General features: G+C 53.6%; 1 protein-coding gene across 4 annotated transcripts in view; it reads right to left on the reverse strand.

The window, feature by feature from the left end:
- DYNC1I1 (dynein cytoplasmic 1 intermediate chain 1) overlaps nt 1–23,762 on the reverse strand; it is a 74,553-nt gene that overhangs the window by 18,710 nt on the left and 32,081 nt on the right. For all 4 annotated transcript variants that reach the window (XM_029071241.2, XM_029071242.2, XM_029071239.2 and 1 more), the window contains exons 10-14: nt 22,738–22,863; nt 15,564–15,710; nt 14,493–14,606; nt 13,183–13,316; nt 9,240–9,384 (exon numbers count right to left, since the gene is read on the reverse strand). In XM_029071241.2, coding sequence (XP_028927074.1) covers nt 9,240–9,384; nt 13,183–13,316; nt 14,493–14,606; nt 15,564–15,710; nt 22,738–22,863 — 666 coding nt within the window. The remainder of the gene's footprint in view (nt 1–9,239; nt 9,385–13,182; nt 13,317–14,492; nt 14,607–15,563; nt 15,711–22,737; nt 22,864–23,762) is intronic.

The following is a 23,762-nucleotide window of genomic DNA, read 5'->3' on the forward strand; positions in this document are numbered from 1 at the left end:
ACTGAGCCATGCTGCTTCTCAATAATGATGACGGTATTTGTTGAGCGCTTACTATGTGCCAAGTGCTGCTCTAGGTACTGGGGGAGATACAGGATCATCAGGTCATCCCATGTGGGGCTCATGATCTTCATCCCCATTTGACAGATGAGGGAACTGAGGCCCAGAGAAGTGACTTACCCAAAGTCACACAGCTGAGAAGTGGCAGAGTCAGAATTAGACCCCCTGACCTCTGACTCCCAAGCGTGGGCTTTTTCCACTGAGCCATTCTGCTCCTCACATATATGTATAAGTATAAAGTGCCATGTATATATGTTGGTATTTGTTAAACGCTTACTATGTGCAGAGCACTGTTCTAAGCGCTGGGGTAGATACGAGGTAATCAGGTTGTCCCACGTGAGGCTCACAGTTAATCCCCATTTTACAGATGAGGGAACTGAAGCACAGAGAAGTGAAGTGACTCGCCCACAGTCACACAGCTGCCAAGTGGCAGAGCCGGGAGTCGAACCCATGATCTCTGACTCCGTAGCCCGGGCTCTTTCCACTGAGCCACGCTGCTTCCCACATATACACATAAGTATTAACTGCTACATATATATATATAATTTATAATTATAATTTATAATTGAAAAATAAATGTATAATTTTTTTATGATGCCTGATTCATTGTTTTGATGTCAGTCTCCCCCTCTCCAGCCTGTAAACACATTGTAGGCAGGGACTGTCTCTCTTTATTGTTGTATACTTGCCAAGAGCTTAGTACAGTGTCTGGGCCCACAGTGCCAGATCAGAAGGTCATGGGTTCTAATCCGGATCCTCCAATTGTTTGCTGTGCACCCTTGGGCACGCCGCTTAAATTCTCTGTGCCTCAGTCACCTCCCCTGTAGAATGGGGATTGAGACTGTGAGCCCCTCGTGGGATAAGGGACTGTTGCTTAGTACAGTGCTGGGCGTATAGTAAGTGTTTAACAAGGACCATAAGCACTTAGCATGTGCCGGGCACTATACTAAGCGCTGGGGTACCTACAAGATAATCAGGTGGGACACAGTCCCGGTCCCACATAGGGCTCTCAACCCCCATTTTATAGATGAGGTAATTGAGGCCCAGAGAAGGGAAATGACTTGCCCAAGGTCACACCGGAGACAAGCGTGGCTCAGTGGAAAGAGCCCGGGCTTGGGACTCAGAGGTCATGGGTTCGAATCCCCGCTCTGCCACTCGTCAGCTGTGTGACTGTGGGCAAGTCACTTCACTTCTCTGGGCCTCAGTGACCTCATCTGGAAAACGGGGATTCAGATTGTGAGCCTCACATGGGACAACCTGATGACCCTGTATCTACCCTAGCGCTTAGAACAGTGCTCTGCACATAGTAAGCGCTTAACAAATACCAACATTATTAAGTGTTGGGGCTGGGATGAGAACCCCCGACTTAGTCCAGCGCTCTGCACCTAGTAAGCGCTCAATAAATCCTATTGAATGAATGAAAACTCTCAGGCCTGCGTTGTATCCACTCGGCCATGCTGCGTCCCTCGGTCCCTGTCCTCGAGGAACCGAAAGTGTACTGTGCGCAAAGCACTGTACTGAGCACTTGGGAAAGGACGATAGGGTTAGTAGATACAAGCTAATCAGGTTGGACCCAGTCCCTGTCCCACATGGGGCTCACGTTCTTAATCCCTATTTTACAGAGGAGGTCACTGAGGCCCAGGGAAGTGACATGACTTGTCCAAGGTCACACAGGAGACGTGTGGCGGAGGCGGGACTAGAACCCAGGACCTTCTGACTCCCAGGCCCGATTCTAGCCACTAGGCCACAGTGCTTCCCTAAGCATGAACAGGGAGAGGGAAATCAGGGACCCCGCTGACCCCTCCCCACACCGGGCAGGCAGAGACCCTCGCCCGGGGTCTTTCCCGAGAAATCGTGATGCCAGGGAGGCACGGGGGTCACGTGGGCGGGCGGGCGGGTGGGAGCCCCCCCACAGCCTGGCAAGAGAAACACCCTGTAATTGGGCCTCATGAATTATTCATCCCATCCGGCTTGTCTCCTTCTAATTTCTGCATAATGGCTTCGCTAATCCCTGATCAATTAATGGAAAATGAAATTTAAATGATAATAAAAACCCTGGAGATAAAGGAAATTAAGTCTTCCCTTCTCCCCTGACAGAAATCTAAACAATGAGCTCTCTTTCCTCTCTCGTTTCCCCTCCCCCAGGTCCCCCCAGGACAGGTTGACGGTCGCCCCCCACCCCAACCCCACCCCCGGTCCGTCCGGCCGGCCGTCGGTCCGTCCGGCGGACACCGGCCGGGGCGGCCACCGAGGCCCTCTACGATCCTCTTTTGGACTCTCCCAAGTGCTCAGTACGGTGCTTTTTCCACGGTTTCCATACATGTTATTGATTCCTTCAGTCGATCGTATTTATTGAGCACTTACTGGGTGCACAGCACTGTACTAAGCACTTGGGAAAGCTTGCTGCAACAATAAACACAGTCCCTGCCCACAGTGAGCTTTTACCCCCCGGCAGCCCTTCCATACCCAGGTAGCCAACCTCATTTAAATCCCAGCGGAGAAGAAGTCTAGGTATCTTGGACCACTTATATCCGTGTATAAAATGATTTGCACCCCCAAACGCACGGGAAAAGGCCGGAAATAAAACGCAGACCCCACTTTCCTGCATCTGGCTGGGCCTTTTCAGCTTGGCGGCCCGCGTTTCGGCATTCCTGCTTTAATCTCTCCACCATTTCCTTCCTCATTTGATTAGAATTTAGCAGATCATTCTATGACTAAGCCAGGTCACTTGGAACTCGATCAATCAATCAATCAATCAATTGAATTTACTGAATGCTTACTAGGGGCGGAGCACTGTACTAAGCACCGGCGAGGGCATAAATGAAAACTGAGGTGTTTGTTAAGCGCTTACCATGTGCCAGGCACTGAGCTAAGCGCTGGAGTGAATACAAGCAAATCGGGTTGGACCCAGTCCCCGTCCCATGGGGGGGGGCTCACAGTCTCGATCCCCATTTTACAGATGAGGTCACTGAGGCCCAGAGAAGTGAAGTGATTTGCCCAAGGTCACACAGCAGACAAGTGACGGAGCTGGGATTAGAACTCATGACCCATGATACTTATGAGAAGCAGCATTGTGTAGTGACTAGAGCTCAGGCCAGGGAATCCAAAGAACCTGGGTTCTAATCTCTGCTCCTCCACTTGCCTGCTGTGTGGGACCTTGAGCAAGTCGCCTCATTTCTCTGGGCCTCAGTTCCCTCATCCGTAAAATGGGAATGAAGACTGTGAGCTCAACGTGGGACAGGGACACAATCCCCCACTCCGAGACAATCTGATTACCTTGCATCAACCCCAGTGCTTAGAACAGTGCTTGGCACCTAGTAAGCGCTTAACAAATACCATTATCATTATCATTACCTGTGTCTTAGTATATGGTCCTCTCCCAAGCGTTTAGTATAGTGCTTTGCACACAGTAAGTGCTCTGTAAATGCGATTGAATGAATGAATGAATGAATATAGTGCTTGGCACATAGTAAACACTCAACAAATACCATAAAAAAAATCAAGTAGTGGGAGGGAGAACAGGTATGCAACTCCCATTTTACAGATGAGGAAATTGAGACCCAGCAAGGTGATTTTTGTCCTGAGATGTCCCCTCCTTCTGTCCCTAGGGTGGACTTTGAGGGGCTCCAGCCCCGTTCTCAGAGCACTGGCCCAGGTCCGGCTGGGAGACCCTGATATCTGCAGTGGAGGGGTTGTGGGGGCTCAGATCTCCAAGGGAGAGTGACCCCCATCTGCAGCGGGCACCCCATTCTCTGATCTCCACTGCAGAGCATAGAGTGACCCCCCCCAATCTCCACCAGGGACCCCGATCTCTGATGTCCAGGGGTTAGTGACCCCCCCTCATCTGCAGCAGGGACCCCGATCTCTGATCTCCAGTGGAGAGCAGAGAGTGCCCCGCCCCCCCCCCAATCTCCACAGGGACCTGATGTCGTGGCTCAGAGAAGCAGCGTGGCTCGGTGGAAAGAGGCCGGGCTTGGAAGTCAGAGGTCATGGGTTCGAATCCCGGCTCTGCCACTTGGCAGCTGTGTGACTGTGGGCGAGTCACTTCACTGGGCCTCAGTGACCTCATGTGTAAAATGGGGATTAACTGTGAGCCTCACGTGGGACAACCTGATTACCCTGTGTCTACCTCCGCACATAGTAAACACTTAACAAATGTTAGAGAAGCAGCGTGGCTCAGTGGAAAGAGCATGGGCTTTGGAGTCAGAGATCATGGGTTCGAATCCCCGCTCTGCCACTTGGCAGCTGTGTGACTGTGGGCAAGTCACTTCACTTCTCTGGGCCTCAGTTCCCTCATCTGTAAAATGGGGATGAAGACTGTGAGCCCCACGTGGGACAACCTGATTCCCCTGTGTCTACCCCAGCGCTTAGAACAGTGCTCTGCACATAGTAAGCGCTTAACAGATACCGACATTATTATTATTATTATTAACAAATACCAACATTATTATTATTATGTCCAGTGGTGAGTGACCCCCCCCCCGCCATTTCCAGCAGGGACCCTGATCTCCAGTGGAGAGCATAAAATGACCCCCTAATCTCCACCAGGGACCTGATGTCCAGCGGCAAGTGGCTCGCTCCCTTTGCTCCCCCCGCCTCCCGGCACAGCACTTACGTAGAGATCCGTCATTCTATTTCTGTATATCGATGTCTGTTTACTTGTAATGACGTCTGCCTCCCTCCCCGTCTAGACTTTGAGCTCACCGTGGGCAAGGATTGCCACTGTTTACTGCTGTACTGTGCTATCCCAAGTGCATAGCACAGTGCTCTGCACACCGTAAGCACTTAATGATATGATTGAACGAATAAAGTGAGCCCATTCGGCAGCTGGGATCCCTGACCTCCAGCGGAGAGCCTAGAGAGACCCCCGCCATTCTCCACCAGAGACCCCGATCCCCAGTTGTGAGTGCCCCCCTCTGCAGCGAGGAGTGACCCCGATCTCTGATCTCCAGCGGAGAGCAACCCCTATCTCTACAGGGACCCCGTTCTGAGGCGGAGGAACTCCGATGTCGGACGGTGGTTTCCCGATTGCCGCGGGCGGACCCTTCTCTCTGGCAGGGGAGTCCGATCTCCAGCCGGGACCCCGATCTTTGGGAGAGACCCCAATCTCCAGCAGGGGAACCCCGATCTCTGGCAGACGAGGGCCGGCTGGGAGCCCGAAGCGGACTCCTCCGGCCCGATTGAAATCCACGCAAAGGGCCCGGGTCGGTGAGCGGGACTCAGGCAGGGCGGCGGGGACAAGGGTGGCGATAGGCTTTTTTTAGACTGAGCCCATTGTTGGGCAGGGATTGTCTCTTTGTGTTGCCGAATTGTGCATTCCAAGCGCTCAGTACAGTGCTCTGCACACAGTAAGCGCTCAATAAATACGACTGAAAGAATCGACAGGCCATGGGTGAGAAGCCGTGCTCTAGCTCGGCGAGCAGCGGGATCTTGTAGAGAAGCATCGTGGCCTCATGGCTAGAGCCCAGGCCTGGGAGTCAGAAGGACCTGGGTTCCGCTGCGTGACCGTGGGCAAGGCCTTCACTTCTCCGGGCCTCAGTTTCCTCATCTGGAAAATGGGGACGAAGACCGGGAGCCCCACGTGGGCCGGGGATTGGGTCCCGATTGGCAGGTCAGGGACTGGGCCCCAGAGCCAGCCTGGTGCCAAGGCTTGCTCGCCCGCCCTGCCCGGGATGGCTCCCCCGGCCTATGAGGGGAGTCGCGCCAAGCCCGGCTCTCCCGGCCTGCCCCTGTGCCGGCTCGGCTCGCAGGGAACAATCCCCTAATCCTGCAGGCGCCGCTGAGAAAGTAGGTAATTACCCACCCAGAGGAATGCGCGTCCCGTCCCGGCAGCAGGCTGGGACCGGAGCCCGGATCACCGGGGAAGCCTCCCCGCCCCCTGCCTTTCCGCAGAACCCACTCTCCCAGCGCAGCCCGCTTCGAATGGTTCTTGCTAAGAAGAAGAATAACGTTGATTATAATTGGGGCATTCGTTAAGCGCTTACTACGTGCCAAACTCTGTACTAAGCTCTAGATGGGGTAGACTCAAGATGATCAGGTCCCACGTGGGGCTCACGGTCCAAGTAGGAGGGAGCCACGGGTTTCGAATCCCCATTTTGCAGAGGAGGGAACTGAGGCCTAGGCAAGTGAAGTGACTTGCCCGAGGTCACACAGCAAGCTTTTGGCAGGGCCAGGATTATTACTATTATTAAAGGCTAATGGGAGGGGTAGAACGCAGGCTCTCTCGCAACACGGGGCTGACCATCTAACGGAGGGAGGGACAGCGGGGATCTCATCCCCGTTTTACACAGCGGCGCGCGGAAAGGGGAAATGACCTGGCCGAAGTCACACAGCGGGCGAGGGGTGGAGCTGGGATTAGAACGTGGGTCTCCCGACTGGCGTCCTGTGCCCTTTCCCATGAGGGCAGCCAATCTGGAGTTTCCCTCAGAGGACTGCCTATCTGGCCCATCCCCCAGGGACTGTCCATCCACCCCAGACCTGTCAGCCACTCACCCCTCCGCTGCCGCCTCCCCCGGGGGGACTGGGTGGTCCGGGGCCCCCTGAGTCCGTCCCCAGGACCCCAAGACACACAGTCCCATCCCCAGATCCCCATAGGCCCACGTGGGGCTCCCGGTCTGCGTCCCCGTTTTCCAAATGAGGAAACTGAGGCTCGGAGAAGTGAAGTGTCTTGCCCAAGGTCACGCAGCAGAACCCAGGTCGAGTCCAAATTCCATGGACACAGAATTCTCCAGCTGGAGTCACGTCCGGCTGGCGGGCGGGGCCTCACCCCTCCCCTGGGCCACCCCGCCCCCCGTGCCCGCTTCTGGAGGGGCGAGAGTCGGCCCACCTGCTCACGCCATCGGCCAAACATCGTGCCGGTACCGTGGCCCGTTCGGCCCCCACGCTGCACCTTAGGGCGGGGGGGCTGGTCCTGGACCACCAACCGGCGGGGCCACTGCCCTGGGACGACTGACCTGGCACGACCACTGAGCCGAGGCCACCACCTACCGGCTCCTTTCCCCCGACCGCCTGGCAGAATCGGCCAGAAGACGTCATTGACTGTGACAGGAATGCTGGCATGTCATCACATGACAAAAAAACACACACACACACTCAGCTTCGCTGGGCCACCCATCCAGGGGCCAGGAGGGCATCCTCCCGCACTTGCCCCGGTCCAAATGGGCAAACTCCAGGTGGGGCCGGGCAGACGCGGGTAGACGGGGCTGGGGAGGTACATTAGAGGACCAGCGCGGGGTGACACCTGATCCAATCGATCGATTAATTCTATTTATCGAGCGCTGTGCGCAGAGGACTGTACTAAGCACTTAGGAGAGCACAAAATAAGCGCTGGTAGACACGGTCCCTGCCCACAACGAGTTTACTAGACTGAAAAGGGGAGACAGATATTAACGTAAATGACGGATAAGGACGAAAGTGCTGTGGGACTGAGGGACGGGTGAATAAAGAGCAAAGGTGATGTATGAGGGAGAAGGAGTTGGGGAAATGATGGCTTAGTTAGGGAAGCCTTCTTGGAGGAGATGTGACCTTAATAAGCCTGGCACATAATAAGCGTTTAACAAATAGCATAATAATAATAAGGCTTCGAAGGTGGGTCTGGAGATGATCTGGAAGCAGGAGGAAATACAGGACTGCAGAGATGGAAAGAGATGAGGGCTGGAGAGAGGTCAATTTGGGAATCATCTCCAAAGAGATGGTAGCTGAACAATAATAATAATAATTATTATTATTATTATGGTATTTGTTAAGTGCTTACTATGTGCCAGGCACTATATTAAGCGCTGGGGTGGATACAAGCAAATCGGGATGGACACAGTCCCTGTCCCAAGTGGGGCTCACGGTCTCGATTCCCATTTTCCAGGGGAGGTCACTGAGGCCCAGAGAAGGGAAGCCCAAGCTCACACAGCAGACAAGCGGCAGAGCCGGGATTAGAACCCATGACTTTCTGACGCCCAGTCCCGTGCTCTATCCGCTACACCATGCTGCTTCTCCACTGTCCTTTCCAAGCACTTAGTACACGCTGAGAAGCAACGTGTCTCAGGGAAAGAGCCCGGGCTTGGAAATCAGAGGACATGGGTTCGAATCCCAGCTCTGTCACTTATCAGCTGTGCGACTGTGGGCAAGTCACTTAACTTCTCTGTGCCTCAGTTACCTCATCTGTAAGATGGGGATTAAAACTGTGACTCCCCCCCCCACGTGGGGCAACCTGATGACCCTGTATCTACCCCAGTGTTTAGAACGGTGCTCTGCACATAGTAAGCGCTTTAAGAATACCAACATTATTATATTATTATTACAGTGCTCTGCACAGAGTAAGCGCTCAGTCAATACGATTGAATGAATGAATGAATGAATGAATGAAGCCATGGGAGTGAATTAGTATTCCAAGAGAGTATAGAAGGGGAACCAGAACTGAGCCATGAGGGGCTTCCGCAATTTGGGGGTGGGAGGCAGAGGAGGAGCCCGCGAAAGAGACGGAGAATGAGGGGCCAGAGAGATAGGAGGAGAACCAGGAGAGGACAACGTCAGTGAAGCCGAGGTCGGATAATGTTTCCGGGAGAAAGGGATGGTCGACAACGTCGAAGGCATATGAGAAGTCGAGGAGTAGAGGTTGAGGGATTTGGCAAGAGGGAGGTCACAGGTGACCTTAAAGATGGCACTTTCTCTGGAGCGAAGGAGACGGAAGCCACGTTGGAGGGGGCCGAAGGGAAAATTGCAGAGGAACTGGAGACAGCTCGCTCAAGGAATCTGGGGAAGAACGGTAGGAAGGAGATGGGGTCATGACTGGAAGGAGCCGTGGGGTCGAGGGTGGACTCTCCTCTAGATCGCAAGTTTGTTGAGGGCAGGGAACGTGTCTACCAACTCTGTTATTCTGTATCTTCCCAAGTGCTTAGTGCAGGGCTCTGCGCACAGTAAGTGCTCACTAAATACCACCGATTAATAGGGGATGTTTGAAAACAGTGGGGAAGGAACCACTGGAGAGTGAGCGGTCCAAGACGGAGGTAAGGGAGCGGGCAAGTGTTTTAATAAGTCGTGAAGGGAGTCCACAGCTCGGCGGTCTGGTCCAGTGGCCGCGCGATGATAAGACTGTGAGCCCTGTCTCTCTTGGTTGCCGAGTTATACTTTCCAAGCGCACAGTAAGCGCTCAATAAATACGAATGAATGAATGAATGACCCTAACTTACCTTGGGAGTCCACAGCTTGACCGTCCAGTCGAACGACGACGTGATAAACAGGTGGGAAAAATCGACGGGGCCCACGGCCATGTGGCAGTTGATTCCCGTCACCGGCCCCTGGTGGCCTTCGAAGACCTCGCCGATCCCCGCTTTGCTGCAAGAAGCCCGGGCACAAATTCACGGTCAGTGCCCCCCGGCGTCGGTCCCGCCCCCAACGTCCGTCCCCCTCCTCCCCACCAAGCCGACCCCTTGGGGTCCCTCCTGGAAAGCACAAACAACACCTACACCGACAGATAGTAATAAGAATAACTGTGGCATTTGTTAAGCGTTTACTATGTGCCAGGCACTGTACTAAACGCTGGGGTGGATACAAGCAAATCGGGTCGGATCCAGGCCCTGTCTCACGTGGGGCTCACAGTCTCAATCCCCATTTTACAGATGAGGGAACTGAGGCCCGGAAAAGTGAAGTGACTTGCTCAAGGTCACCTAGCAGACTAGTGGAGGAGCCCGCATTAGAACTCAGGTCCCGCCGACTCTCCGGCCCGTACTCTGTCCACGCTGTTTCTCCCACAGATAGCGTTAACGGCAAAACGTCACTTGACGCGACAAATAAAATTGACCTCGAGAGAGAGATCCCGTCCTTGATCCCGACTACCTTAGCATCAGTTGATCCTTGTCAGAAATGGGTCACTTCTTTTCTAATGGCTTTTCTTAAGCGCTTACTATGTAGCTTAATAAATACCGGTAATAATAAGCAGGCAAGTGGCGGAGCCGGGATTATTCATTCATTCAATAGTATTTATTGAGCGCTTACTATGTGCAGAGCACTGTACTAAGCACTTGGAATGTACAGATCGGCAACAGATAGAGACAGTCCCTGCCCTCTGACGGGCTTACGGTCTAATCGGGGGCTTAGAACCCACGTCCTTCTGATTCCCAGGCCCACGTTCTATTCACTACCCGCTCAATAAATACGATTGACCGACTGTCTATAATTTCCTCTCCCAAGTGCTCAGGGCAGTGCTCTGCACATACTAAGTGCTCATGGTTTAGTGGCTACAGCACGGGCCTGGCAGTCAGAATAATAATAATGTTGGTATCTGTTAAGCGCTTACTATGTGCAGAGCACTGTTCTAAGCACTGGGGTAGATCCAGGGGAATCAGGTTGTCCCTCGTGAGACTCACAGTTAATCCCCATTTTACAGATGAGGTAACTGAGGCCCAGAGAAGTGAAGTGACTTGCCCACAGTCGCCCAGCTGCCAAGTGACAGAGCCGGGAGTCGAACCCATGACCTCTGACTCCGAAGTCCGGGCTCTTTCCACTGAGCCACTCTGCTTCATGGGTTCTAATCCCTGCTCAGCCACTTGTGTGCTGTGGGACCTTGGGCAGGACTCTTCACTTCTCTGGGCCTCAGTTACCTCATCTGGAGGATGGGGATTGAGACTGCGAGCCCCACGTGGGACAGGGACTGTGTCCAACTCCATTTGCTTGTATCCACCCCAGCACTTAGTACAGTGCCTGGCACACAGTAAGCGCTTAACAAGTACCAGAATTATTATTATTATTCTTATTAACAAATACCACTGATTGATTTATGGGTTGATTGATTGCTCTCTGCTCCTGGGCATGGAATGGGAGGAGCCCTTGATCCCTTGAACATGGGTTCTAATCCCATCTCCATCACTTGTCTGCTCTATGACCTTGGGCAAACCACTTAAATCCTCCGTGCCTCAGTTCCCTCATCTGGAAAACGGGGATTAAGACTGTGAGCCCCACGGGGGACAATGTGATGACCTTGTATCTCCCCCAGTGCTTAGAACAGTGCTTGGTACATGGTAAGCGCTTAACAAATACCATCATTATTATTATTATCCGCAGGGCACTGGCAGACCCCGCCCAGGAGCTGAGCACCAGGGCCCCCAGGGACCACCTAGGCCTCGGGGAGGCCACGGGACGTGGCCGAGGTGGGCTCGGATCACAGGAGCCCGGGGGGCTCGAGTCTCCGCCCCGCCCATCCGGGCCGCCCTGGACCCCTCCCGGAAGGTCCGCCATCGATCCACGGAGTATCAAGCAAGCAATCGATCGATCAATTGACAGATCATTGGTCTCCCCCACCTCAAAGTCTTATTAAAGGCCCGTTTCCTCCAAGAAGCCTTCCCTGACTGCGCCCTCCTTTCCTCTTCTCCCTCTCCCTTCTGCTTCACCCTGACTTGCTCCCTTCATTCATCCTTCCTCCCAGCCCCAATGCACATATATTGGTATATATCTGTCATTTATTTATTTATTCATGTAGATATAATAATGATGGCATTTGTTAAGCGCTTACTATGTGCCAAGCACTGTTTTAAGAGTTGAATGTAGATTAATGTCTGACTCCCTGTCTAGACTGTGAGCTCAGTGTGGGCAGGGAATGCACCTGCTTGTTCTTGTATTGTAATAATAATAATAATGTTGGTATTTGTTAAGCACTTACTATGTGCCAAGCACTGTTCTAAGCACTGGGGGAGATATAAGATGATCAGGTTGTCCCACGTTCGACTCACAGTCTTCATCCCCATTTTCCAGATGAGGGAACTGAGGCCCAGAGAAGTGAAGTGACTTGCCCAAGGTCATACAGCTGACAAGTAGTGGAGCCGGGATTAGAATCCATGACTCCCCAGCCTGGGCTCTTTCCACTAAGCCACGCTGCTTCTCTCTTGTACTCTCCCAAGTGTGACTGTGGGCGAGTCACTTAACTTCTCTGGGCCTCAGTGACCTCATCTGTAAAATGGGGATGAAAGACCGTGAGCCTCACGTGGGACAACCTGATTACCCTGTATCTACCCCAGCGCTTAGAACAGTGCTCTGTACATAGTAAGTGCTTAACAAATGCCATCATCATCATCCCAAGTGCTTAGTACAGTGCTCTGGACACGGTAAGCGCTCAATAAATATGATCGAATGAATGACTGACCAACTGGAAATGCATCCTCAGCGCCTGCCAGACCGGACACCTTACTGAGGGCCTGCTGAGGAGTTACACTGTACTGAGTGCCTGCCGGGAGACGGCATTATACTGAGTGTCCGTCAGGGCATGGTGCTGTACTGAGCATCTCAGAGGGAACACCAGAACCAAGAGAGGGTCCCTGCAGGAACTCACCGTTTAAAGGGGGAGACAGGCAGAAATGGCTTCCTACCTGGGGGAGAAGCCCTCTTCTCCGAAATGATGATGTTGGTATTTGTTAAGCGCTTACTATGTGCAGAGCACTGTTCTAAGTGCTGGGGAAGACACAAGGGAATCAGGTTGTCCATTTTACAGATGAGGTAACTGAGGCACAGAGAAGTGAAGTGACTTGCCCACAGTCACACAGCTGACAAGTAGCAGAGCCGGGAGTCGAACTCATAACCTCTGACTCTGAAGCCCAGGCTCTTTCCACTGAACCACGCTGCTTCCCCTACCTACCCCCACCCCTCCTCTCCAGCCTCTCTCGTGGACATAACAATAGTAATAATAATGATGGCATTTGTTAAGCGCTTACTATGTGCAAAGCACTGTTCTAAGCGCTGGGGGGATATAAGGTGATCAGGTTGTCCCACGTGGGGCTCACAGTCTTCATCCCCATTTTACAGATGAGAGAACTGAGGCTCAGAGAAGTGAAGTGACTCGCCCGAAGTCACGCAGCCGACAAGTGGCGGAGCCGGGATTAGAACCCATGACCTCTGACTCCCAAGCCCGGGCTCTTTCCACTGAGCCACGCTGCTTCTCTGCAATAATAATGCAGAGACATCAGGAGGACGCCAGCTGGGGGACCCATCGATTGAGCTCCCGGCGGGCAGGGGACGTGTCTGCCAACTCTGCGGTACGGGGCTCTCCCAAGCGCTCAGGACACTGCTCCGCTCACAGTCAGCGCTCGATAAATACCCCCGATCGATCTAAAGCAGCCGGAGAGGCGGAAGGCGGCGGGGGCTCACCTGCCGTGGCGACAGGCGGTGTAGACGGTGCCCTCCTCACTGCCCACCACGAAGTTGTTGACGTCGCCGGTGGGGAAGGCCAGCCCCGTCACGGCCACCGGCTTGGACTTGTTGTACACCAGCTCCATACTCTCCTGCCGACAGACCCACCGCGAGGGTCAGGCCGGCCGCGGGGTCGGGGGGAGGGGGAAGGGCCGGGCACAGTCCGGCCGGGGGGTCGGAGGCAGGACGTCGGGGGGCGGGGGGTGGTCACAGTCCAGCTGGCGAGGGGTCAGAGTCAGGCTGGGCGGCGGGGATGTCACAGTCAGCCCTGGAGGGATTAGAGAAGCAGCATGGCCTAGTGAACGGATCCTGGGCCCGGGGGGTCAGAAGGTCATGGGTTCTAATCCCCGCTCTGCCACTTGTCTGCTTTGTGAACTTCGTTTAGCCACTTCACTTCTCCGTGCCTCAGCGTGACCTCATCTGTAAAATGGGGATTAAGACTGTGAGTCGCCCGGGGGACCACCTGATTGCCTTGTATCTACCCCAGCGCTTAGAACAGTGCTTGACACACAGTCAGTGCTCAACAAACACCGTCATCATCATCATCTGGAAAATGGGGATGGTGACTGTATCCAGCCTGATCTGCTCGTATCCACCTCAGCGCTCACTACAGTGCCTGGCACATGGTAAGTGCCTAACAGATACCACTATCATTATTATAGTCCAGCTTGGGGGGGGACACGGTCAGGATGGGAGGGGGTGAAAATCTGGGAGGGGAGAGAGATGGGAGGGCACGGGGTCATAGGCCAAGGGTCGGGGGGGAATAAAAGTAGGGCCGGGGAGGGTCACAGTCAGACTGAGGGGGGTTACAGTCCAGCTGGGGATGGGGGGTGGTCATAGTCAAGTGGTGGGGGGGGGTCACAGTCAGACGGGGGGTTACAGGCCAGCTGTTGGGGGGTTCATAGGTCAGGGGGTAACACTCTAATAATAATAATGTCGGTATTTGTTAAGCGCTTACTAGGTGCCGAGCACTGTTCTAAGCACTGGAGTAGATACAGTGTAATCAGGTTGTCCCACGTGAGGCTCACGGTCTTGATCCCCATTTTACAGATGAGGTAACTGAGGCACCGAGAAGTTAAGTGACTTGCCCACAGTCGCACAGCTGACACTCTGGCCGGGGGGGGCACAGTCAGGACGGGCGAGGTCACAGTCGAGAGTGGGGGGGGGGGGCACAGTCAGGATGAGGGGGGTCACGGTTCGGATGGGAGGGCACGGGCTGGTCAAGGGGAGGTGAAGGGGGTGAAGGGGAGCGGCGGAGGGACCCGCACCTGTGGGAAGGACAGCATATCCAGGCTCCAGGAACACATCTTTCCGTCCGTGGAGACGGTGATGAGGTTGTGGGCATTCTGGGTCCCCAGGACATTGACGCAGTAGACGGGGTGCTGTGGACGAGGAGGGGAGGGGAAGGGGACCACCCGTCAGCCCCCACGCCCTCCCCACCCGCCCAGGACCCTCACCCCGGGACGGCCGCCCCTTCCTGGGTCACCTCCACTTGCGTGGTTGCAATAACCGCCATCGGGACCGCCCCGACCAAGTGGTTACCCGGAGCCGAGCGCTGAGATGGACGGCAGAGAATTCATTCATTCGATCGTATTTACTGAGCGTTTTACGAGATGCAGAGCACCGTACTAAGCGCTGGGGAGAGGACGATACAACAACAGACACATTCCCCGCCCACAACGAGCTGGCAGTCTCAGAGGATCGGGCCGGGCACGGTCCCTGGCCCGTGGTGGGGCGCGCAGGCCGGTGGCGGGGAGGTAGAGGCAGGGGTCGCTCTCCACATTTTACAGAGGAGGAGTCCTCTAGACTGTCAGCTCGCCGTGGGCAGGGAATGTGTCTGCTTACTGTTCTGTCGTACTCTCCCAAGTGCTTAGCACAGTGCTCTGCACACCGTAAGTGCTCAGTAAATGCGACTGACGGACACCTAGCAGGCGGGGGCAGAGCACCACCCGCCCACACCATCCATTAGGCTACACTGCCTTCCACCGATAGCGATCTGGGCAAAGCCCAGAAGGCTGGCAGACCCAGACCGTCGAGCGTCTGCCGGAGGTCGCAGCGGCAGCGGGAAAGGTCTGTGTCGGCAATGACAATCGTTAGCGATCGTGCTGTTCGTTAAGCGCTTACGACGTGTCAAGCACTGTTGGAAGCGCTGGGGTAGGGACGAGGTCATCGGGTTGGACCCAGTCCCTGTTCCACGTGGGGCTCACCGTCTTAATTCCCGTTTTACGGAGGAGGGAGTTGAGGCCCGGAGGAGTGAAGTGACTCGCCCAAGGTCACACAGGAGAGGTGTGGAGGAGCCGGGATTAGAACCCGGGACCTTCTGACTTATTATGACTGACCGTGTGCGCGGCGGCGGACAGTGGGGTGCGTTGGACGGGGGTCCTCCGGTGACTGCGGTTGTCCCACAGGACGATCTGTCCGGAGTAGGTGCCGCCCACCACCAGGTTGGGGTGGAAGCGGGCGAAGCAGACGGACATGACGGACGACTGCGGCAGAGCGGGGGCGGAGGGGGGACAGCGGGGGCAGCCAAGGTCAGCGGGGGCTCCCGGCGACCGGCCCCAGCCACCCCCGCTCCCCCCCGCCCCCCGGGGCCTGAGCCTCGGCCGAACCGCAGCCGGGCACCTGCGATAATCATGATAATAAGAATGATGATATTGGTTAAGTGCCTACTATACGCCAGGCACCGTACCAAGCGCCGGGGTGGATCCAAGCAAATCAGGTTGGACACAGTCCCTGTTCCATGTGGGACTTCCAGTCTCAATCCCCATTTTCCAGAGGAGGTCACTGAGGCCCAGAGAAGGGAAGTGGCTTGTCCAAGGTCACACCCAGCAGACGAGTCGCTGAGCGGGGATTAGAACCCGTGACTTTCCGACTCATTCATTCAGTAGTAGTTATTGAGCGCTTACTATGTGCAGAGCACTGGACTAAGCACTTGGAACGGACAATTCGGCAACAGATAGAGACAGTCCCTGCCCATTGACGGGCTCACGGCCTAGTCGGGGGAGACAGGCGGACAAAAACAAGACAACATAATCACGATAAATAGAATCAAGGGGATAATCAAGCGGACTCCCAGGCCCGGGCTTTAGCCACTCCATCACGGTACCTGCAGGGGTTTCCGGGGGAGCTGGATGGACCCTTCCCCAAATTAAGCCCTCTTTTCCCTGGCTCCCTCTCCCTTCTGCGTCATCAACGCGTTTGGATCTCTGACCTTCGGACACTTGATATTCACCCTACCTCCAACCTCACAGCACATGTGTGCGTAGCTATAAATTGTTTATTATAAATTACGTATATATGTGCGCTGTACATATCTGTAATTACATATCTTAAAGCATTTATTTTACATGATTTGCTTATTATTAATAATGATGATGATAATAATGAAATTTGTTTAGCACTTACTAGGTGCCAGGCACTGTACTAAGCACTGGATGGATACAAGGAAATGGGGTTGGACACAGTCCCCGTCCCACGTGGGGCTCACACTCTCAATCCCCATTTTACAGGGAAGGTAACTGAGGCCCAGAGAAGTGAAATTACAGCCCATGGTCACCCAGCAGACAAGCAGAGCCGGGATTAGAACCCACAACCTTCTGACTCCCTGGCCCGGGCTCTATCTGCTATACCAGCCTGCTGATTAACGTCCGTCTCCCTCTCTAGACTGCAAACTCACTGTGGGCAGGGAACGTAGCTACCAAATCTGTTATAATATTATATCGTACTCTGCCACGCACCTATGTAGTTATGTTCAATAAATGCAATCGATTGATTATTTATATTAATGTCCGTCTCCACTCATTCCATCGTATTTATTGAGCGCTTACGGTGTGCAGAACACCATAGTAAGCGTTTGGAAAGTACAATTAGGCAACAAAATCTCCATCTCTAGACAGTGAGCTCGTTGTGGGGTAGGGGACATATCTGCTAACGCTGCTGTACTTTACCAAGCGCTTAGGACAGTGCTGTGCATGCGGTAAGCGCTGAATTAGAACCCACGACCTCCGACTCCCAGGCCCGGGCTCTATCCACGATGCCATACTGCTTCTCAGTATCTCAATCTCCACAGAGCCTCTAGAAGTGCTTAGATATTAAAAGCAATCTCTCTCTCCCTCCCTCTGTCTCCCCTTCTTTCATTCATCCATTCAATTATATTTATGGAGCTCTTACTGTGTGCAAAGGAATGTACTAAGCGCTGGTGGAAAGCGCAACAATAAACACACGTTCCCTGCCCACGGCGAGCTCATAGTCTAGAGGGGGAGACAGACATTAAAATAAGTAAAGAAGTAAATAAAATACTGAGATACACATAGGTGCCGTGGGGTTGGGAGGGAGGATGAAAGGAGCGAGGCAGGGCGACGCAGAAGGGAGTGGGAGAAGAGGAGAGGGGGGCTTAGTCGGGGAAGGCTTCTTGGAGGAGATGGGCTTTTGATAAGGTTTTGAAGAGGGGGAGAGCAATTTTCTGTCTGATACGAGGAGGGAGGGTGTTCCAGGGCAGAGGGAGGACGTGGGCGAGAGGTCGGCCGTGAGATAGACGAGATGGAGGCCCAGAGAGGAGGTTGGCATTAGAGGAGCGGAGCGTGCGGGCTGGGTTGGAGTAGGAGAGCAGCCAGGTGAGGTAAGGGGGGGCGAAGGGATTGAGGGCTTTCCCTTCTCTCTTCCTCTCCATGTCTCTCCCTCTCCCCCTCTCTGTCTCTCTCCCTCTGTTTCTCTCCAAGGATTCCCCGCCAAGCGGCCTCCTGTTGCTCTTCGGGCCCCGCCAGTCTCCAAGCAAAACTAGGTTATCGCTGCGAAACCGCTGTGAAAATCACTGGGAAGCAGCGTGGTCTAGTGGAAAGAGGCCGGGCCTGGGAGTCAGAGGACCTGGGTTCTAATCCCGGCCCCGCCACTCATCTGCTGAGTGACCTTGGGTGAGTCGCTTCCCTGTGCCTCAGTTACCGCATCTGTAAAATGGGGAAGACAGCGAGCCCCGTGTGGGACAGGGATTGCTTCCAACCCAATTGTCTGGTATGCACCCCAGCGCTTAGTAAGTGTTGACCACATAGTAAGTGCTTAACAAGTACAATGAAAACAAAGCAAAATGGTAATTAAGTTTAACAGATACCATAAAAACAAAATAATAATAATAATGTTGGTATTTGTTAAGCGCTCACTATGTGCCGAGCACCGTTCTAAGCGCTGGGAAAGATACAGGGTAATCAGGTCCCATGTGGGGCTCCCAATCTTAATCCCCATTTTCCAGATGAGGTAACTGAGGCACAGAGAAGTGAAGTGACTTGCCCAAAGTCACACAGCTGACTAGCGGCAGAGCGGGGATTAGAACCCATGACCTCTGACTCCTAAGCCCGTGCTCTTTCCATTGAGCCACGCTGCTTACACCTTATGACCACGTCAGCCCTGATAAAGATAAAATTATGAGACGCAGTGCTGCCTAGTGGAGAAAGCACTGGCCTGGGAGTCAGAAGGACGTGGGTTCTAATCCTGGCTCCACCACTTGTGTGCTGTGACCTTGGGCAAGTCACTTAACTTCTCTTTGCCTCAGTTCCCTTATCTGTAAAATGGGCATTAATACCACGAGCCTCATATGGGGCATGGACAGTGTCTAACGTGACTAGCTTTTATCTACCCCAGCGTTTCTTAGTGGCTCAGTGGAAAGAGCCCGGGCTTTGGAGTCAGAGGTCATGGGTTTGAATCCCAGCTCTGCCACTTGTCAGCTGTGTGACTCTGGGCAAGTCGCTTAACTTCTCGGTGCCTCATTTACCTCATCTGTAAAATGGGGATGAAGACTGTGAGCTCCACGTGGGACAACCTGATTCCCCTGTGTCTCCCCCAGCGCTTAGAACAGTGCTCGGCACATAGGTAAGTGCTTAACAAATACCAACATTATTATTATTATTATTATTACCAGAAGAACCCAGGTCCTCTGACTCCCAGGCCCGGCCTCCTTCCACTAGACCATCCCGCTTCCCAGTGATTTTCACAGTGGTTTCGCAGCGATAACCTAGTTTCGCTTGGAGACGGGCAGGGGCTGAAGAGCAACAGGAGGCCACTTGGCGGGGATCTTATTGGGTGATGTCTGGCACAAAGAAAGTGCTTAACGTACCCATAAAATTAAAAGAGGAATGTTGATTCTTCTATTCTCTCCCCCTGTTTAATAAGATGCCGGGCATGTAGTAAGTGCTTAATAAATAGCATTTAAAAAAAAAGAGAGAAATGTTGATTTCTCGATTCTATCTCAGTGCTTAGTACAGTGCCTGGCCAAAGCGCCAAAGACCACCAAAAGAAAAAGAATGATCACACATCAGTCGTGATAAATCAAGGAGAGATGTCTACTCCTCTCTTCTCTCCCAGCACTTAGTACACGCACTGTACCCAATAAATCTTCTCACTGTACCTCCATCTTTTCTATCGCGCTGCCCACCCCTCGCCCAAGTCCTGCCTCTGCAACGCCCTCCCTCCTCAAATCTGATAGACGGTGACTCTCCCCCGCTCCCCCTGCCTCAGCCCTCCTTTCCTCATCTCCCACTCCCTTCTGCGTCACCCTGACTCGCTCCCTTTCTTCATCCCCCCTCCCGGCCCCACATCCCTCATTTATTGATTTCTATTCACGCCTGTCTCCCCCCCCTAGCCTGTACGTTCGTTGTGGGCAAGGAATGTGTCTGTTTATTGTTGTAGTGTCCTCTCCCAAGCCCCAGTGCTCTGCGCACAGTAAGGGCTCAATAAATACGATCGAATGAAGGAACGAATAAATGCTTAATGACTGTTTCTATGTGGGGAGAGCGCCAGGCCCACACCCAGGATCTTCGAAGGGCGTGATTTCTACAAGATCAAAAGAGGGGTTTGAAAGCTTCCTCCTCTCAGAAAGCCCAACTGCGACCCTCGGCCGAGAATCGAACCGTCCTCTCGAAAATCTGAACGTAATTAAGACCCCCACGCTGCCCTCCCCCACCCGCCCATCCGGGCCCTGGCCAGAAAGAGCCTATCAGAAGACCACATTTGATACTCTGAAAAAATAAAACGTTCTGATTTCAAAGGTTAAGAAAAATAAAGGCTGTTTACTGCACAGGCGTAGGCTTCTGGCTAAGTCGTCTGGAAGATCCTGCACTAAATTGGAAAAACGTGAGCCAGTTAAGGTTCCTCAATCAGGTTGAAGCAGTAGCTTTTCCTCCCCGGGGTCTATCTGATCCAGGAAGTCTAAACACACTTTTAGAGTTAAAACGATGTCTGGGGCTCAGATTTGCAATGACATTAAGCTTCAGAGGGCCGGGGGGGGGGGGAGGAGGGGGGGGTTGGGGGTCTGACTGCCAGAGGCCCCCCAGGAAGCAAACCCACCCCCCAGGGGCAAATCCGCTCTCTTCCCCGCTCCCTGCTTTGAGCAAGTCTCTGCTCAGACCAAGTTTTCCTTCCTCCTGCTCCAATCTTGGCCTCTCTGGGTCACGTCACAAACTCCTTGAGGGCAGGAGGACTTAGATCTTGCTCCTGGGGTAAGGGTGGGAGGAGGAAGAGGGGCTTTCCCAAGCGCTCGGTACAGGGCCAGGCGCCCAGGTGGTAGTCAGTGTACACAACTCACTAAATGACGGACTCGGTGATGGATTATCGAGCGCCTAGACTGAGCGCTGGGCCCGGAGATAAACTGAGCCCTGGGAGGAGCACTGGGCTGAGTGCTGCGACCCGGTGACAGACCGAGGACTGGACTGAGCGCTGGAACGAGCACTGGAATGAGCGCCGGACCCGGGGATAGACTGAGCACCGGACTGAGCAATAGACTTGAGTGTTGGACGTGGAGATAGACTGGACCTTGGACAGAAGACTGGACCGAGCGCTGGATCGAATGGTGGATCGAATGCTGAACTGATGACTGGACAGAGGAGGCGGGGGGAGATGGGGGAGGGGAGTATTCATTCATTCAATCGTATTTATTAATAATAATAATAACTGTGGTATCTGTTAAGCATATACTATGTGCCAGGCACCGTACTAAGCACTCGGGGGAGATACAAGCAAATGGGGTTAGACATAGTCCCTGTCCCACGTGGGACTCACAGTCTCAAACTTTCCTGAGCTCTTACTGTGTGCACAACACAGTACTAAACGCTCGGGACAGTACAATAGAACAGACACATTCCCAGCCCACAACGAGCTGACAATCTAGAGGGGAAGACAGACATCAATAGAAATAAATAAATGACGGATTTGGATATAAGTGGTGTGGGGCTGGGAGGGAGGATGAATAAAGGGAGCGAGTCAGGGTGACGCCGAAGGGAGAGAAGAGGAAAAGGAGCGGGGGGGTGGAGGGAAGGGGGATGGAGATGATAATAATAATTAGGGTATTTGTTAAGTGCTTACTAAGTGCCAGGAACTGTATAAGCGCTGGGGTGGATACAAGCAAATCGGGTTGGACACGGTCCCTCTCCCACATGAGGCTCGCAGTCTCCAACCCCATTTTAGAGATGAGGGAACTGAGGCCCGGAGAAGTGAAGCGACTTGTCCGAGGTCACACGGCAGACGAGTGCCGGAGAGGGGATTAGAACCCACGACCTCCTGACTCCCAGGCCGGGGCTCTAGACACTGCGGAGACCACGGGAGGTGGGGGGGCAGGGAGAAGGGGATGTGATTGACGGACAGACAGACATTCAGACAGCATCCTGGCTGCAGGCAAGCCCGGATCAAGTTTGAGCAGGAAGGTCTAGGCCTCTCCCCTCCGGCTCCTCTCCATCCCCTGGTCTGAGACGGGGAGGGGGGTCCCCACTGTCCCCTGTTGCCCTCAGGGGGAGCCTGGGCAGAGCCAGCCCTGAGCTGAGGCCGGGGGACAAACCAGATTTGCTTGGGAAATTGTCCTATCCGCACATTAGCTCCGCACGTGCTAAGTGCTCAGTAAATACCATCAATTGATCGAATAATAATAATGTTGGCATTTGTTAAGCGCTCACTAGGTGCAGAGCACTGTTCTAAGCGCTGGGGTAGTCATCAGGTTGTCCCACGTGAGGCTCACAGTTAATCCCCATTTTACAGATGAGGGAACTGAGGCACAGAGAAGTGAAGTGACTTGCCCACGGTCACACAGCTGACAAGTGGCAGAGCCGGGATTCGAACCCATGACCTCGGACTCCCAAACCCGGGCTCTTTCTCCACTGAGCCACGCTGCTTCTCTATCGAATGATCACACCCACGGACACCCACCCTCACACACACTTAAACACAGCGTGGCGTAGTGGAAAGAGGCCGGGTTTGGGAGTCGGAGGATGTGGGTTCCAATCCTAGCTCTGCCACTTGTCTGCTCCGTGACCTGGGGCAAGTCACTTCACTTCTCTGGGCCTCAGCGACCTCATCTGGAAAATGGGGATTAAGATCGTGAGCCCCACGAGGGACAACCTGATTACCTTGTATCCACCCCAGCGCTTAGAACGGTGCTTGGCACATAGTAAGCGCTTAACAAATACCATAATAACGATAATAATGATAATTAATAACAGTCACCCCCGCGTGTGTCATTCCCACCCCGTGGGTTCTTACCTGGCAGTGGAAGACGTATTCTGGGGTGGTTTTCTTAAACTTCATGTTCCAAACCAAGGCCACCCCATCCGGTTCATGGGGCGTGTCTTCGTTGTGGTTGTAAGAGGCCACCATCAGCTCGGGGTACTGGAGGGAAGAAAGCCGGGCATCGGCGTGTGGCTACTACGGAGGCCGGCCAGTGCCCCGTAGACACCACCACCAGCACCAGCAGCACCACCACCGCCCGCCAAGAGTCCCCACGAGACCCCTCGTTCCTCTATGGCCGAACGAGAAGCGGTGCTGCCTAGTGGCTAGAGCCCGGGCCTGGGAATCGGAAGGACCTGGGTTCTAATCCCAGCTCCGCTGCTGGTCTGCTATGTGTGACCTTGGGCAAGTCACTTCTCTGTGCTTCAGTTCCTTCATCTGTAAAAGGGGGACTCAATCCTACTCCCTCCTTTGTAAAGTGTGAGCCCTATTCAGCGTGGCTCACTGGAAAGAGCCCGGGCTTGGGGGTCAGAGGTCATGGGTTCGAACCCCGGCTCTGCCACTTGTCAGCTGTGTGACTTTGGGCGAGTCACTTAACTTCTCGGTGCCTCAGTTACCTCATCTGTAAAATGGGGATTAAGACTGTGAGCCCCACATGGGACAACCTGATTCCCCTGTGTCTACCCCAGCGCTTAGAACGGTGCTCTGCACCTAGTAAGCGCTTAACAAATACCAACATTATTATTATTATTATTGTTCAGCACAGGGGCTGTGTCCCACCTGATTACCTTCTACTTACCCTAGTGCTCAGAACAGTGCTTGGCACACAGTAAGCATTAACAAATACTATTATTATTATTATCCATATGATGATAATAATAATAATATAATAATGCCTGAAGAGGATAGGGCCCCCACTCCCTGGAAAAGCCAACTATCAAAATGAGACCCAAATGTCAATTTAATCAGACATCTCAAATAAACCTCTGCTGCTTCTTTTATCCACACTCAAAAGATCCTCTGATAACGGGGCAGCTTTAATTCGCAACGTTGTTATCGTT

Source organism: Ornithorhynchus anatinus, chromosome 8 (genome assembly GCF_004115215.2).
Source record: "Ornithorhynchus anatinus isolate Pmale09 chromosome 8, mOrnAna1.pri.v4, whole genome shotgun sequence".
Lineage (NCBI taxonomy): Eukaryota > Metazoa > Chordata > Mammalia > Monotremata > Ornithorhynchidae > Ornithorhynchus > Ornithorhynchus anatinus.